The sequence below is a fragment of the Eufriesea mexicana genome, unplaced genomic scaffold, assembly GCF_001483705.2.
Source record: "Eufriesea mexicana isolate 0111107269 unplaced genomic scaffold, ASM148370v2 scaffold8101, whole genome shotgun sequence".
Classification (NCBI taxonomy): Eukaryota; Metazoa; Arthropoda; class Insecta; order Hymenoptera; family Apidae; genus Eufriesea; species Eufriesea mexicana.
In genome coordinates, this window is record NW_016915893.1 from 257,374 (window position 1) to 275,505 (window position 18,132).

The 18,132-nt window shown below is 33.2% G+C and overlaps 2 protein-coding genes across 2 annotated transcripts; one reads left to right on the forward strand and one right to left on the reverse strand.

Moving 5' to 3' along the window:
• Window positions 1-447: 447 nt before the first annotated feature.
• Zw (glucose-6-phosphate 1-dehydrogenase Zw) lies at window positions 448-9,945 on the reverse strand. Its single transcript, XM_017907482.1, is given in 12 exon segments — window positions 448-658; window positions 740-900; window positions 986-1,191; window positions 1,270-1,868; window positions 1,947-2,314; window positions 2,427-2,551; window positions 8,494-8,680; window positions 8,774-9,038; window positions 9,116-9,301; window positions 9,368-9,496; window positions 9,577-9,763; window positions 9,837-9,945. Coding segments are annotated over 12 exon segments (2,613 nt in total). The 3' UTR covers window positions 448-567.
• LOC108552814 (coiled-coil-helix-coiled-coil-helix domain-containing protein 1) lies at window positions 7,591-8,249 on the forward strand. Its single transcript, XM_017907481.1, has 3 exons — window positions 7,591-7,653; window positions 7,816-7,951; window positions 8,017-8,249. The coding sequence occupies exons 1-3, from the start codon at window positions 7,591-7,593 to the stop codon at window positions 8,247-8,249; spliced, it is 432 nt and encodes a 143-aa protein (XP_017762970.1).
• Window positions 9,946-18,132: the final 8,187 nt, after the last annotated feature.

Below are 18,132 nucleotides of genomic sequence, written 5' to 3' on the forward strand. Positions count from 1 at the left end.
ATGTGATTGGCGTCATGTTTAAATCGTCAAAAGTAAATAAAATTGTAGTCTACATATAAGTTGTAATCTTTAAATTGTTAGAAAAATTTTTAAAGAATTATCTACAAATTACATTTGTTGTATAAAAATATATGTATAATATATATAAAACATTTTATATCTACTATAAATTATGTTACCTGAATCGATACATATTTAAAAATGAAACAATCACATTTTATTCATAGATACTTTTAATATGCATATTAAGATATGCACATTTCCTCCATGTTTGATGTCTTTCAAACACATATTACATCATTTGCATATACTTTAAGCAAGTAGTAAAACATATTTTACACTTGAAACTGTTTCGGAAAATAAATGAATTCCTCTTTTTAATAAATTAAATACATAAATTAGTTACAATGTGTATAAAATTTCGGAAGATACCATACACACCTCGATGTAAAATATATAAAATGTTACGATCACAAATGATGAATTGTGGCATAAATTTTTCCATTGATTCATAAATTTGTATACTATATCTATACGTTGTACAATATTATATTAGAAAAATTTTAATTATGGTTTTACCCACTTATACGAACCGTAATAGGCAAAGTTATTAATCTTTGCCATTTCATCGGCTTCCTTAGGTCCTCGTGAACCATATCTAAATTTTAAACAATACGTTATTAATAAAAAAATAAATAAAACATGAAAATATTCTCAATTTCTATAAAGCGTGACTTACTTGTACAGAATTGGTTTGATCTTCTCATTTTCTATTTGATGAAGCAAAGGTGTAAAAATCCTCCACGCTTCCGAAAGTTCGTCGTTACGTACAAAATGCATTTGCGAGCCACAAAATACATCCAATATTAATCGTTCGTATGCGTCCGGAAGTTTCAGATTCTAGATAAACAAATATATTAACAGAAACATTCGTATAATCTACAGATGCTTTCAACGCGAGTGAATGGCGTGTTCTTGAACTTACTTTATACCTATAACCATATGTAAGATCTAGTTCCGTTTCCTCCATATCGAACGTAATACCAGGAGATTTCGTCATCATCTTAATGTATAATGCTTCGCCGGGTTGCACTCTAATTACCAATTCATTCCTCTTTGCTTTTCCATCGAATATATCACCGGGCACGTCCTGATATTGTATTCTAACTTCTGCTTTCCGCTCGTTTAATGCTAATCATGAATATTCTAATATCGATAAAACTGATCGTATATCACGAATTACTGATTAATACATCTACGCTATTTTACCTTTTCCGCATCTGAGAATAAATGGAACGCCATCCCATCGTTCGTTGTTAATTCTTAATACGGCAAGGGCGAATGTGGGAGTATTCGAACCGTTTGGCACAGTGGGATCATCCAAATAGCCAAGGCGTGCCTCAGGATCATTAGATTCCGGATTTCCAACATACTGACCTAACACAACATTCTCCCGTTCCAAAGGCTTTATGCACTTCAGCACTTTCACCTTTTCGTCTCGTATGTCATCCGGGTGACAAGATGCGGGCTTCTCCATCGCGACCAATGACAAGATTTGTAATAAATGATTCTGCATGACATCTCTAATGATACCAAATTCGTCAAAGTAGCCGCCTCTTCCTTGTGTACCAAATGGTTCTTTAAACGTAATTTGTACCGAGGCTACATTATCTCTATTCCAAGTCGGACCGAATATTCGATTACCAAACCGCAGAGTCATTAAATTCTGAACCATCTCTTTGCCTAGATAATGGTCGATACGGTAAATCTGATCTTCCGTGAATAACGATGCCAGATGATCGGACAATTGCTGCGATGTGACTGCATCGCGGCCGAATGGTTTTTCTATAATTACCCTGGTCCATCCCCTTTAAACAGATAAAAAATATATTAATTATAAATTTAAAGGTAATCTCGAAATACATAACACTGCCAACGGTACACACTTTTCTCCCATACAGACGTTCCTAATATGTACAGTTGTACTTTCAAAGACAGTCGGCGGTAACGCCAAGTAGAACAATCTATGAGTAATTTGGTAGCCTTGCTCGTGTTTCCTTAGTTCGTTATCTAGTACTTGGAACCCCTTTTGCGTGTCATACGCACCAGACAGGTAATGATTCAATTTCCAAAACTCTTCATACTTCTCTTCTTCGTCTGGCTTCACCTTCATATACGAATGACATTTTTCTCGTAATTGATTCACGGTCATGTTTGTACGTGCGTAACCGTAGAACGTGGTAGTCTTTGGTAGAAGATTGTCCCTGAACAACCACCATAACGTTGGATAGATCTTTTTCTTCGCCAAGTCGCCCTGTAGGTTTAGCGTGAAATTTGCCGATTAAATTACTGCATTCTTTCATTCTCGATCATTATATCTACCGGTAGAAGAAGGAAGATCGAAAAAAGAAAAATATCATGCTTACAGAAGCCCCGAGTGTGATGAATACGTGAGGATATAATCCATCGAAATGGATTCCTTCGAGGTGGTCCATTTCCTCCGACCTCAGGGACTGCCTGATGAAACGCAGGCTTTCTTCCGTGGACGTTTCTGCAACACAAAAGACCATATTAGGAAAAGTCATTCATGTTACTGATGGAATGGTTTAAGAACAGCTATTAATATCGGTGAGTTGAACGCGTGGAAATTGATTTGAACTTTCCACGTTTAGATACAGTCGGTTGTAGCAGTATTTTTATTAGGACAAAATAAATATACTCGAGTATATTTACTTACTTACTACTGCCACTACTATTTACACGAAGAGTGTACAAATTTTCTTCGGCGAAATCTCAGAGTTAACTTCACGAGATCAGAGAAACGAATACAATTGGGCAGCTACGTAAAATGCGATTTGACTCGCGAAGGAATACAAGATATCGAACATTTGGATTAGGAATAACATAACGCAGAAGTTAAGAAAAGGAAAATATTGAAAGACGTAAAAAAAAATTGGACTGCGTCAAGGTCATTTTAAAGTCACATAGAATAGAATTTGAAGTACTCACGGGCTCAAAGACTGTAATGGAACTAATTGAGCCATAGATATAGCAATGGTTATTATACTACAGTGAGAATAGAGCAGAATAAAATACAGATAAAAGGCAACCGAATTCTCAAACAAAGGTGAACTGATATTATCGTTGTTGTAATTTTTATCTCGCTAATTTAAAATTAAAACAGCTGTCTTATCTTCTTCGTTTAGATTTTAGATCTCCGTTATTCCTTTGATAAAAACATATAGCTACAATCTTTCGTGATATTTCTAAGTTTCCATGAAAATTCTGCAACAATTCATACAATTGTCAAATATTAAACGGTACACAGGCGTACTATTAATTATATAAGAACCAGAAGGTAACAGAAACAAGGTAGTAATAAAAATATACATCAAGGAACACGGCTTATTTTTTTCTCTGTTTCGTAATATTTCGTTTCTCTTTTATTCGTGAATTTAAATAAAAAAGGACGAAAAAATGGTGTCGTTAAATGAGAACCTAGCATCAGTTTCAGTATGTATATCAAATTTATACCGAATACGTGAATTTAACAATATATGCTTATTATTCAAACTAGTTCCTATGATTCTTACGTAACGAGAAAAAGCTGACCGTATCATTGAACTTTTTATCAAGCATAATGCGAAGACGCGTAAACCATTGACGAACGTAAAAATGTAAAATATTGTTCGAGCAATATCCCATTGGAACGAACAAAATGTCAAGAAAGAGAAAAGCGAAAAGGAGAAAAAAATATCACACTCGATAACGTGTGCGTAAATTTCAAAAGTCGCATGGACTGTACATAAATTATACTTCGCACGACGGTCAAGGAAGATCATAGATTTCGCTAAAAAGCGATTTGCATTTTATAACAGCATTTTTCTAACAGCGTCGACAAATAAATCGTATTAATTGACAATATCTTCGAGATTTTGCACGAAATAGTTGCATAAAAATATATCGATTTAACAAAATATCGATGAAAATTAGATTTTTCTCCTTTTCGCTTTGTCAAATATCAATTTTTCGTGATAATAATGAAATTACAGGCATGATCGAATTTCAACTCTTGTTACTTTCTATTTGCGCTGTATTTTGTTTTTGTTATTCACGCTTCAATACACCTTCAAAAAAAAAATGCACTGTCAACTAAGTAATACATAACAGGAATTAGTCATCGCAAACACTTTAACGTAACTTACTCGTCATGGTAGCAAAAGATCCCTTGATAAGGTTTATCGTCGAAAATCAAAATTTTTTTTGATAACTTGACCTTGTAGAAAATAAAATGAACGTCCAAAACACACCGAACGCTTCAACTGTTAGACACCGACTAATCGCGACGATCGCGCGGTTAGTATTTCACTTTCACAGACTCAGAAAGAAGTACGATTTCGAAATACAAACATACCTGGACACGACTCGAGGATATTCGTCAGTCGAACTCAGTAATAAATTTATTTCGAAGTCTCTCTCTCTCTTCTTTATTTTTTTCTTTTTTTTCTTGATCTATTATATTTTCTTACGACATTCGATTGTCTTGCATTAATATTTGTCATGCTACGAAATTTATTTCTTGTTCGACTTTCTATAACGCTCGGTTTAGAAATGATTACAAAAAACATTTAGCATTCTTTGCTATTACTCTTTTTATAAATACACTCTTAATGCTTTTGCTTTATCTTTCTTAAGTCACGAAGTTATTTGAAGAAGTATCGTGTATTTTATGCGTAAAGAAATTGTAAAAAGTGCGTAGTTACGACAAAAATTTCATTCTTTATATGTTTTCACTTGCAATATCAAATATATGCATAATAAATAAAAACCAATATAATATTGTAATTATAGTTTTGTAAACTCGTATCACAGTCACGAAATCATGATAGAAACTAAATTATGATCGATAAAGAACACTTGTTATTTGAAAGTTATGAGAGTATCTCTTATTACGGGAGTAGGCACGGGTTACAGAGGTAGAGACGTATTGCCTCGATGGTCAAGGACACGATACACGAGTAGCACTAGGTGAAACTAGTTATCTAGTGAGAACCAAATATAGAAGTATTTTTTATCTGTAATAAAATGGTATAAAGTAAAGAATATTCGTTATATTAAGTTAATCGCAATTTTAATATCTTTTAATATAATGTTTATTGTAACGAATTAAATACATAACTTTTTTTTATCATTTTAATTGTTTTTTATTCGTTACGTATTTCTATATGGGTTCAGGGCATACTGTTTTAATACAAGAATTCATTTACGCATCTATAAAGATTTACAAGCAGCACACCTTACATGGCATTGCCTTAATACGAGGGCGTGTATAATTATGCATGCGTGTGAACATACATAAAATGGCCACGTGTGAATCTCGCAAGAGACAATGACTTTGCAGTAATAAGTTATATCGCACGCCAGTCGTCCGACATTGGTCCTTGAGTAAAGTCAGGAGATTCTGATAAATTGATTTCTTATAGATATTTCTAAATTAAAAAATGCAATTTGCGTATAATCGATAATATTCTAATGGATCAAAACAATAATGTGAACTTGATCGTCGTTTATTACACAGTGATAAGTAATCTGGATTTCTTCTAATCAAAGTGAAAATGAGAATTTTGATTTCTGTTAATTTTATGAAAGCTGAATACATTTATGCACTTAACGCATATGAATATGCGTGTAACCTCCAATGAGAGTAGCATAATAGTGAATGAAATGCGTAATATCCGGATTAAAGAAACATGAATGAAAAAGGAGGAACAAAAGAACTTTGAATATGAAACTAAGCTATAATAATACTTTATAATACGTCGGTCGAAAATGTAATATAAATTTGTCCATTTTCAGCTTTTCCTATTATCATTGTGTAAAACAAATTATATGGTATCGCAAGTTGCTTGTAAGTTAACAAAATCTTAGTTTGCTGTGATAATCTTATGATAATCTTATAGATAAAATACAAGACAAGACGTCAAATAATAATATTACAAACTTTTATTTATACATTTTATAAAAATTGAAAGATAAAATATATATTCTACATTATTTGCTACACGGAATGCTTTACACAAATTTATATTAATCAAAATATGTATAACCTGATAAGTTTTTTCACGCATTTATCAACAGTAACACGTGACATAGGTCACGCGATTCGTACATGGTAGTAGAATATGATCGCAATATACACAGTCTCATTGCTATAACACATTTTTATTTTATTTCAAGTTTTCAAACTTTTATTCAGGCGTCTTTTTCTTAAATAATTTTTCCCCAAATTTCCCCCAATACATAATACCCTTTTTATGCACTTAACACGATTTTTAAATAAACGTATTAATTCGTATCGATATTTAATTATATGATTTGATGAAATAATTGTCAATGCTGTACAAATACGTATCACAAATTTACTTCCCAGTTTGCTTTACAATAACTTGACATGAATATTATATGAATGTAAAGTGTAATATATTTAAAGGACGTATTTTGTTTTAAATATTTACATTAACAATTGGTTAGTGCCAATACATATTTAATGCTAACAACACATGGATTAATCGGTAAATTCCTTTTTGTTACTTTCTTGTATTTTGTAATATTATTTGTAACATAAATGATTTATTCATAAATGTACTAGGAAAAACAAGTTACTACTGCTATCTTTTTCCAATTATCTTTTATCACGTCATACTTTAGAAGTAAAAATCTGTCGTATGATCCCACCATGTAAATATATTTTGAAAAACAGAAGTAAAAAAAATTTAAGAAAAATATTACTGGTTGATCAAAAGCTTATAAAAGAATTTAAAATGTACGTTCATGAACATATAACCAAAATAAATGCATAATTAAGTAAAATTGAAATCGTAATATCTTAGAAGAAATATTAGCTAGAAACAATATAGAATTAATAATTCAATATGTAGATTGATGAAAAACTTACTTCTTACTTTCTCCATTGTAGAAATTAAAAAATATGAAAAATATTACAAAATAAAAATAATATAACGTCACAAATGTTTCGTTGTATATTTTCAATAATATATCGTTTATTGTTGAAATACCTATGTAACCATCTTACAAAGTTAAGGTTATATTGAAAAACATAATGTGGTAGTTCACATGTGAACGGAACATCTGGCATTTCAAAATCCTGTTCGTAAAGATCTCATTTTTTACCCCGCTACTCCTCCTTTTAGTCCACCAATCTTATGATACTCTTCATTTCTCTTGCTGTATACATATGTATCTATGACTCATATTTTCTTATTATAAGTAGTAAATTTTAACATGAAAATAAACTTGATAATTATTTCTTAATAATTTAATATGATTATATTGTCTGAATGTGACGTTTCTTAAATATATATAAATTTATTATCGATAGAATATAGGAATACAATAATACAATATACAATAAGAAAACAATATTTTAGATATTACAGAACTAAACATTTTACAACATATTTGTAGTGTAATTATATAAAATTATATAAAATCTATTGTATTGTTAACTGTACCATGTAATTATTGTACTGTTCTAAATTTTTGATCATTAAATATATCTGTTCATTTTTTATGACCATAGCGACATCTGTTACCTTCGAAACATTGTCTTCAAAAAAAAAAACATCGCTAAAGGTATGTTGCCAGTGAAATGAATAAATTAATTAAAAAATATTTATTAGTAATTATTTTACGGTCTGAATAAATTAAGATCAATAGTAATTTATGAATTCTGTAAAAAATTTATGTTTAGACTTCCTAACCTTAAACTTAACTATCAAATCTTTTCATTTGTAGATGAGATTGAACTTGGTATATTTTAAACGAAAGTATACTGCAAGGGCTCCACAAATGGAAGAGCTTGTACCATTTCAAGAATTAAGACCTTTACATTTAAAAGATAGCATTTTTGGAAAAACACAAAAGAATATGTGTAAATATCATATTTTTCAACATAATGTCTTTTTTGTATTTAAATAATGCTTTCACATATTTCAGCCGATTCATGTTTATACGAAATGTCATTAGTATTTGCATGTTGGAAAGACAATGAATTTGCAAGTAAAGCCTGCAAAGATTTGGAACAAAATTTAACTAAATGTTATGAAAAATATTTAAGAAATACAGCTGTACTAAAGAAGTTTCAGAAACGTACTGTTCCTCATCATGATTCTAAAGTTTTTACAAGTAAACAAATTTCCTATATGTTACACATGTATCCAAATGTTTAATAATTTTAAATAAAATATGTTAGAATATGATATAGAAAATATTTTTATTATCAAATGTGTCAAAAATAAACCATTATAATTCATATTATGAAAGAACATCTGTATTATTTTGTTTCTTTGCCTGTGCTTGTAAACGTTTCAAATTTAATCGTGTAGAATAACCTATATATATACAAACATAAATAACATAATTTTAATCAGTTCTTTGCAATATATACCAATTGGAAAAAATTATAATACGTACAAACTGGATGCATAGTAGAAATAGATGTGCCTTCTTGTATGATGTTTAACTGATGTTCAATACGTTTTAATGCATTATAATTTTCCACTTGTTCATCCCGATAATAATAATAAGTACAAAATAATGTAATAGCACAAAAAATAAGTGCTATTTTTCTGTACATCCATGTTGTCCTCACTAAATTGTTCTAAGTTTAAAAACATAAGTTGGTTTATTAGCTTGAATTGAACATAATTCAATATTATTTAATATTACTTTTGTAATCCTAATTCTATGTTACCTTACTGTCACTAGAATGATCCATATTATCATAATATTGAACTAACATACGTTCTGCTACTACATTTAAACTTAAGATTGTGAAGAGAGTGATTCTAGCATCTGCAGTTTTTTTACAAGAACTAAACAAAGCACACAGAATACAACTGGTTACATAATAAATAATAGACTGAAACCAAGAAACTTCTCCAACAATCCAATTTTGAAAAGAATGAAAATATGAAAATATTTGAAACAATAATACTTTTTGATCTTTTGCTGATTCCCTATAATTAATTATAATATTTTTGAAATAATTTATTAAAAGTTTCATATCACATTTAAAAGAATTTTATGCACTTACTTGAAATCTTTAACCAGATTATCAACATTTTCAGAAGAAGATTTTAGAACATCACCAAGCTCTTTTCCATGATTTAAAAGTTTATTTTGCATTTGTAAACTTTGTTTTTGACTGCTAAGCATAGTCTCTTGCATCTCTGATGCCTCTAGCAATTGTTCTTTCATACGAGAAGAAACTTGATATAATCTATAACAAAAGAAAATTATGTTTATTCTTTCAAAAAATATCAATAATTAAATATAAAAAACTTACTGTTTGATTGTATTGTCAGTTTCAGTTTGCCATGCTTCATAATTTAAATAAAAGCACATATGTGTAGTATGTATATAAAATTCATTATATACACTGAATGCCCTGTCAGACATGTTATTAATGCAAGTACTACAAAACCAATAAATACATAATTATTAAATCTAATGAAGTTGGTACATATAAAGAAAGTAGCATAGTAAATATAATACCTGCGTTGATTTTCTGAATTGATAGAGTAACAATCGTAAGTTCTGTGTCCAGAGTCTTCCAAAAAGCAATTTGTCAACTTCAAAGCAAGAAGGGAATGTTCTTGATCATTTAATTTATCACAGCTAATTTTCATTGTTTTAACAGCATTTTGCCAACAAATCCCATGCTGAGATAAAGAAAACTTTGCTATAAATAAAAATATAGTTTATAATCACTTATAAGTTTAATGTATTTTTCTTTGTGATCGGAAAGTATGTACCTTTAACAATTTGATAGTACTTTTCTCCTAATTCTTTCAATATTTCACTTCCATCAATTGCAAATACAGAAGAAATGGAAAGAAGTAAAAAGATAGTAACTTTAATCATTTTTAACATTATGTATACTTTCCGTTTTAGAATTCATTCTAAATGTATACTAAAATAAAAGAAAAACAACTATATATTAGCACTTTTCGATACTAATCCTTGAAGATGATTTGTCTCATTGCATTCTTAACAAGTGTTAAAATTTAAATTTAAAAGAGGGTTCAAAAGTAACTAGCACTCAGGTGCCTTAGAAAAAGAATAATAACTAATTCACTTTGAATTATGCAAAATTTGTTTTGATAGTTGCAAAATTATAAAAATATTTTTACTATTAAAATTTCGGTTAAATTTCAAACACGAGCTGAGCGTAACTTGAAAACAAACTTTTATATTTGTAACAGTTGGTGGTATTCTAGTATTATGGCGTCTTTTCAAATTTATTTAGTAAAATATCGTAATTTTATTAAGAAAAGTATATACATGAAAAAACTTTATTATCTTTTGTTTTCTCTATTTCTTTAACATAATTTTGAAAATTTATAAATAAATGAATAAATTTTTTAAATATACTATGAAACAGACAAGAGTAGCTTAAATTCACAGGCAATACGCCCCACTACTGACAATAATCCTATAGTGGGGTAAACTATGTATATATGTAGGTAGAAACCATATGTCCCATAGAAGTAATAAGAGTGTTTAAAAAAACGGTTTAATGAATATTCTACATGTAAAAAAAAAATATAATACGTTAAACATTCTATTAACACTTCTTACATTAAACAATAATATTTAAAAACAAATATTAAAACAAATGATTTTTAAATCTAAAATACTTCTAATTCAAAATGAATAAAAAAATTACTTATATAATTAACAAGAAATAAAAACTTATTTGAATATCAAAATTTATTTATACGGTAAAATAAGACGAAACACTCAAAAACGCATTTCTAAACATTCTATAAATGCGAAAAAATATAATATCAAATATTTTGACCTAGGGGCAACTATATTTAAACAGATGTAGATACGGGCCTGTAACATACACTTATGCAGAGTTACTACAGGTTCTTACCACTTCTCTTGCATATGCCTGCCATAGGCATTCAACAACGCGACATATATAGTTCTTGACTAGTACGCCACCAAGTAGGCAAATTTATTATTAATTTCAAATTTCGTACATATTGTATATATGTATATTTGACACACGTATTTGATAAATCATAAACATTTGAACTATTGTCACGTAATAATTGTTTTTTACCTGAAAGATCAAAAAATTATAGTAAAAAAAATGCAAAACAGAATATATGTCATATACGTAGTAAGAAGTGGAGTTCAAAATTGGGTGAAACTATCATTCTACGTCCATTATAATTGAACGGTGAATGATATAACGAAATCTACGTAGAACATCCTTAAATTGAACAAAGTTTAAAATTTTTTTTTGTAATATTTTGTAATTATACTGATTTGAATGTTTTTAATTTTCATTATACCTTTTCGTTGTACATTCAGCACTACTCAGCGTTCGTTCTTACGATATCTTGAAGTTTGAAGTCTCCTCTTTATTTTACATAAACAATTAGTAGCAACTAGCAGCAGCTTTGAATGATATGTAAATAAAACAATGCTCCGGCACTGGCTGCGCAGTATCACTATGAGTTTTGCATACCCGTCACTTTATTTCGCACATGGCACATAAAAATGGAAAAAAAAGCTGGAGAAACTATTAAAAAACTGTCCTCAGATAGCTATTCTAAGTAAATATCTCAATCCACAACCGAAATTTAGGATGTACAATCGATAATAAACAACTACGTAACACGTTTACACGATTTGTACACTTGTCACTTTATTTTACACATGACACTTTATATTCGAATAAAAGTTGGAAATATCATTCAAAATCTGCGGTTTTAAACCTATGTTAACTAAATATCTTAATTAAAAGTCGAAATCTATAATCTATAATCAATATTAAATTACTACGCAGAATCATTTTGTATATGCACTATGTAACGTCACTTCGTTCCACATGTAGAATATTATCATTAAGCAAATGTTGAGCAATTAGATATCTTGATTTTGGTGTAATCATCTCAATTTCTGAATTTAGTGTTGTGGCTCATTCGTAAATATTACGGAAATGTTGCAAACGTAACCTACAGTTCTGTTACGACGTAATAACTTATACTGCGTATTATTGTTTTCGAATATACACTGCGTCGATTGTAACAAATAAAACATCAATCAGTCAATAACACTATTTCACGAAACGTTTTGTGTGTATTGAAAGTTTCACTTTGACGCGCGAAAATATTCCATCATGTGTTACCGGTTGGTTCAAGGCGGTAGCGACTAGAAGTTTGCTGCTGCTGGACAAACTATGCATTGTTGTCGCGGGAAAATATTTCATATTTGAAATAACCATATGCTAAAGTGTCAATGTAGAATATTAAACGATGTCTCTTATATTTATTAAAAAGCAAATATAAATACGTTTCTATTACGAAAATAACAAATTGAAGTGTGTTTAATCTCCACGACAAAAACTTTAAAAAATTAATAAAATTAAAATCAAGATAAAAGTCTTTAATGATAAAAAGGAGCTCATATAAATAAAAAGGTTTGAAAAACTAAATATAATATAAAGATTTGATTGAATTTTTCATTAACCACTGAAATTTTTGTTAGATATCAGTGAAAGTAAAAATTACAATAACTTGTTGTTTCAAAAAATAGCATTATAGAGCCGATTTGTCAAAAAGCGGCAGAAAGTTTGATTTCAAACAAAATTTATTTTCCAATAATTAATTAGGATTATGGGGCATGATATACTACCATTTTTTTTAACATTTGTCCATTTTTAATATCATTATACGACTTTGAAGGCATCGAATTCCAAATTACGTGAAAATATCCTCTCTTATAAATGCTACGTTTAATATAATTAAACGGTGAATAATACAATGAAATCTACCTAGTACATCCTTAAATCGAACAAAGTTTCAAATTTCTTTTTGCAATATTTCTTTAGGTAAATGTCGAGTACTTTATTACCATTTATCGAAATATCGTTATGTACAAAATCTCAAAGACGTAAGTAAACTTAAGTAAATTAAAAGAGTTTGAAAAACGATTTGCAAAATTTCATATCTTCAACTTAAAAACCAATTTATCAATAAAATGGATGATTTCTATTAATAAAATTGATAAAGAGAAACTCAGAAACGACTTAAATAGATATTTGAAATGTATGAAAGACAAAAATAAGGTACATATATCAGCTGAAAAATGATTTAGGCACATCGGCCCCAGTGTGCTGCACTAGGAATACAAGGAGAAATATTATTGGCCAGATTAGAACGAGAGGGTGATCAATCGATCATCGGTACACCGGTGATTTGTCGAAGTACACGGGAGCGAATCATCCACGCCTAGCCTGCTTGACGTCATTCTCGTACACTGTATATAGTTAGATTAAAAATAAAAGCGACTTGGAAATGAAGTCAATGTCAGACAATTGCAATTCGATCTATTCCACGTCTATGCCGTCTCACGGATTTCTTACCAAAACAATGCGGATACAACCATTTTCGCTCTTCGACTTTGCTCTAAATTGCACTATTGGGATAAAAATACTCTTTGCGAGTGACACATTTAAGCGCGGACGAAAATCGATGTCGACCTATGTTGAGTGTCAGTGATTAACGACTCGCTTAGCAGCAACTAACACTGTCAGGCAGGTAAAAAGACACCCTTGCCGATATTCTGATTAATTAACTCTTGGATCTGACCGGAAAAATTCGATACCTCATTGTTTCCGTACATTCGCGAATTTTTCTTCCTATTTGTCTATGAAAGCTGCAATGATAAATCGACTACCCGAATCTCTCGCTATAATCTTAAACCAAAATATCTTTTATTTAAAAAGAAGAACGGAAACAAAAGAAGACAGCGAATCTTTTTACTAAAAAGTCTTTTTACACTTCTTTCTACGATATTCCGTTTCTGGCACGACATTTCTGTGAGATGAAAATACAATTTGTGGTTTGAAAGAGCGACCTAAATTCGAGGAATTCAATAAGGTGACAAACGTACCTGTTCGCCGGTGTTTACATTCAGGTAGGTAGCTCGCATTTCCGTCAGACATAATTATCATCCAGTTGTTTGCACTCGAAAGGGTAGAGAAGCCAACTCGATAGAAGCCTATCTTCGTGAGCACAGAAGCGGGAAAGAACCAGGAGATGGGGATTCGAGAGACCAACGTGGAGGAATCATCGATGCAATTCGAACTCGAGGGTCTCTCGATGATTCGTACGCTATTCAAGCACCGGGGACTCCTTCAAATGCATAATTTCAAAGCGAGCAAGTTATCTCTACCTTTTCTATCATATTTCCTCTCCTTTTCCATCTTTCCCCGCTTCGCTGTGTCGTTTTTACCCTTTTTCCATGGCAAACGTGGAATAACATCCACTTAGGTCGAAGCTAGAGCAAAGAGTCGAACGATAACCTTCGAGTTCCGTGATCCCAGTGGCTCGTACCGATTTTCAGACGGAAATTTCCGTCAATGACGTACCACGAAGATTTAATGCTTTGGCATGGAGCCCGGCTCCGCGTTTACCTCTCCAGATGTCATGGAGCCTTCCACGTTACGTTCCTTTTTTTCCGCTTTTTATTCATTCAACGGGCACCGCGATGCGCTCCGTGAAACTCGGCCAATTCGTTCCAACCGATTTTTCTTACCCAGCGAACAAGCAGATCGGTAAATTCCTGACAAAATGCCACGCGAGAAAAGAGAAGGAGGAAAAACGAAGAGGGCATCGTTTACCTTAAAACACGAGTATTTGCGAGCACTGTGGCGCTAGTGTCTCTCACGATGAACACATAGAGTCGGAAGAAGTCACAACAGCCGATAACTGTCTTAAGCAGCGTTTATTTCGTTTCTTATTAATCAAGTCAGAGCAGTTCTTTAAAAAATCGGTTTCTCGTTTTCGTGACACGTAACGAGAACGTGTTACAATTACGCTCGTGTATCGGAGATTTCCAGGGGTTTTCCGACAACGTGGTGACAACTCTGTGTCCTTTTATAACTATGCGCGTGTCGATGGTATTCCACGTGTTGAAATCACTTGCACGTCGAATAATCGTGAACGCTCGAATCGTACCATTCATATATACTTTATATATATTTATATATATATATTTATATATGTATAAGATGTCCCCGTGGGAGGATGTACAACGACGCGGTGGTTCGACCCCTGTTCGTTCGTCCTCGATGAACAGGCGAGCACGAAGAAAGGGGGGAAAACCATAGGGGATTCTGGACGCAACAACGAGTATGAGTCTCCGTATTTCGTTTACTAATTTACGTATTTTACCTACACGTATGATTACGCGCGCACCAGGTGCGTACCATAATAGCGTCGCATGCGCGCGTGTTAGAGATCAAAGGTTTGCATTGTCGCATTAAGAAATCACGTTTTATCTTACGAAACTTAACCGTGGTTAATCGTATGCCAGAGAGAGAGAGACAGAAGGAAAGAGAAATGAAACGAGCAAAAGGTGGTTACACGTACACTCTCTAGAGACAAAACGTATCGTAACGAGTGCTGTTATTCGACGGGGGCGACGACGGTTATGAACTGCCGCTGCAACTTATCCGCGAATTTTCAATGACTATTTTTCCTCTCGGAGAAATGAAGAAAAAGAAAAAAGAAAAATTGATAGAGATAACGAAGAGTATCGTGTATCGCAAAGGTACTAAAGTCAGTCACTTTTCGTTTGAAAATCGCCCGCCATTCTCGGGGACAATTCGTTTCTTATTTCTTCTGTTTTTTCTTTTTTTTGTTTTTTTTTATCTTTTTTTCTTTCTTTATATATGTATATATATACAAATCGAGGTACACAATCAAATACATGACGATCATAGATATCGTTAGAAGTCGGTTGAATTAAACTTAAAATGTGAACGCATGATGAAAACGCACGAATCGAGGGATTGTATGGTACAATTGATGCGCGAACGATGACAGGCTAAAATATCCTTACGCGTGAAAGACGTTATTATTCCCTTTTCTTTCTCTCTGCACACGCACACACACACGTATACATACATACATACATTAGCGAACACTCGTCCCTTCATTCATTTTCATCCTTCCTCTCTCGCGTTGCAGCGGCGCGTGATCCAACGAAATTCACTCGCGTGTCCGCGGTGAGTTTGCGATTAAAAAATATAGAAAAGGCCTTAAGCGGGTAGTAAGTTGACTAAAAACGATAATACGAAATATACATTACCGCGAAACGAACGATACATCGCTTGCGGAAGACGAACCGCGGGTACAAGGTAGAGTGCGTGCAGAGACGTACGCGTGCGAAAAGAACATCGTTAAATCGGGGGATGAAATTTATACGCGTGTGTGTATGTTCGTGAGCGTAACGTGTATACATATTTTGTACAAGTATTGTCCATTCTCATACAATTTCCCGGCCGTCTTCCCGCGGTGGCTACGAAATCCTAAAGGCAGCATGCTTATTTTCGTCCGTTTCTCTTATCTTTATCTGTCCATTCGCATTCTCTTTCCTTTCCGGACACAGAAATCTCGTTTGTACGACTATCAACCTTACCTCCCGCACACCGTGTGTTTTATCGGACCGTGACACGATCGTTTCGCACGCTGGCTGACTCGTCATTGTGAACAACGTTTTCGATACGAAATCAAAAATAAAAGAAGAGAAGAAATATAGGAATAGAGAGAACAGAGGAAAAGAGGCGAGATAGGTATCGACACCGATTTCATCCATGTGCGCGCGCGCGGAGATTAAAACTCAGTGGCGTGGTCCTTCAAATTCTACGGTCCCAGTCCAGGAAGCTTTTTCGCAAACGATTTACTCGGTAGTGGGCACACACGGTGCACGATTGATCGCGAAAATTGACAGAGTTCCCGAATCTTCCTTTTTCTCTCGTGTTTTCGTTTCCTTTTCTCCAGTCCTCCTCTCGACTCCATTTTCCGCTTTATTTTCGCGACAGATCGCGAAAGTCGTCAGAGTTCCCGATTCTTTCTTTTCCTCTCGTGTTTTCGTTTCGTTTTCGTTTCGTTTTCATTTTGTTTCGTTTCCTTTTCGCCAATCCCCCTCTCTGCTCCCTTTTCCGCTTTATTTTCGCGCCGGACCTCGAAGCTCTGTTTAACAGTTGTGCGAAAATCAATCCGCGGGGGCGAACTCGTCGCGTGCCTGTTGGGCCAATAAAACACACGATGGCGGCGAAAGGCAGCGTTTCACAGCGAATAAAAATGCACGCTTCGTTGGACGCGAAATAAAAGTCACGATACGCTACGGCGCACGATCAATTGGTCGTTCCCTCCGGAAGAGAGACGCTGGTTAAAATAAATACACATCGAAACGCATCGTTCTCGTTGCTAGATAAAAAGGAGAAGGAGAAAAGAACAGAACAAAGAGACAAGACAGAGAAGGAGAAAGGATACAAAAAATGGAGACATCAAGGATCTACGATCTAACCGATTTTCGTTTTTCGCTTATTTCCCGCCGCTTCTTTCCTCTTTTTCCATTCGTCTCGTCTTCGCGCAACTTCCAACCCGATTAAACTCTCGTTCTCGCTCGTCCCTTATCTATTATTACGGTTTAAATCGATTATCGCTACTCGCTTAACGATTACTTCGTTATTCTAGCTTCGAGCATGCGCAGTGCGGGCGTGTTCCGTGAGAGGATCATCGCTCAACGAATAATTTTCACCTGACGCGCGTTCTTTCGTCTGTACGATCGGGAACCATGCTAGATTTCAGGTGGAAATCAAGGTCACGATAGGACAAGACGATTGCCATGACTACGCTTGCGATGACAGTGACAGCGATAACGATAACAATGGCGGCGACGCGTTAGAAGCGGAGCAAGACGGATCGAGATTCCAATCGTGTTTCACTTTTCGAACGATGACGACTGTTCAAGCGAAAGGGAGAAAGAGAGGAGAAAGAGAGGAAAAAGAGGGAAGCATCGAGATTCACCGGAATGGCGAGATCGGAAAGAGGGAAGGTCACGGAACGAGGCAGCCGCGTTCAACGAACTTGGAGCCACCACGCAGCGCTGATCAGTTCGATAAATCTGCGTCCTCGAAGATTAATTCGCTAACTCCCTAATTACCGTGCAAACGCTTATGACTTATAAATATATACGAATATATGTATACGTGTATATATATATAGATACACGCGGTAT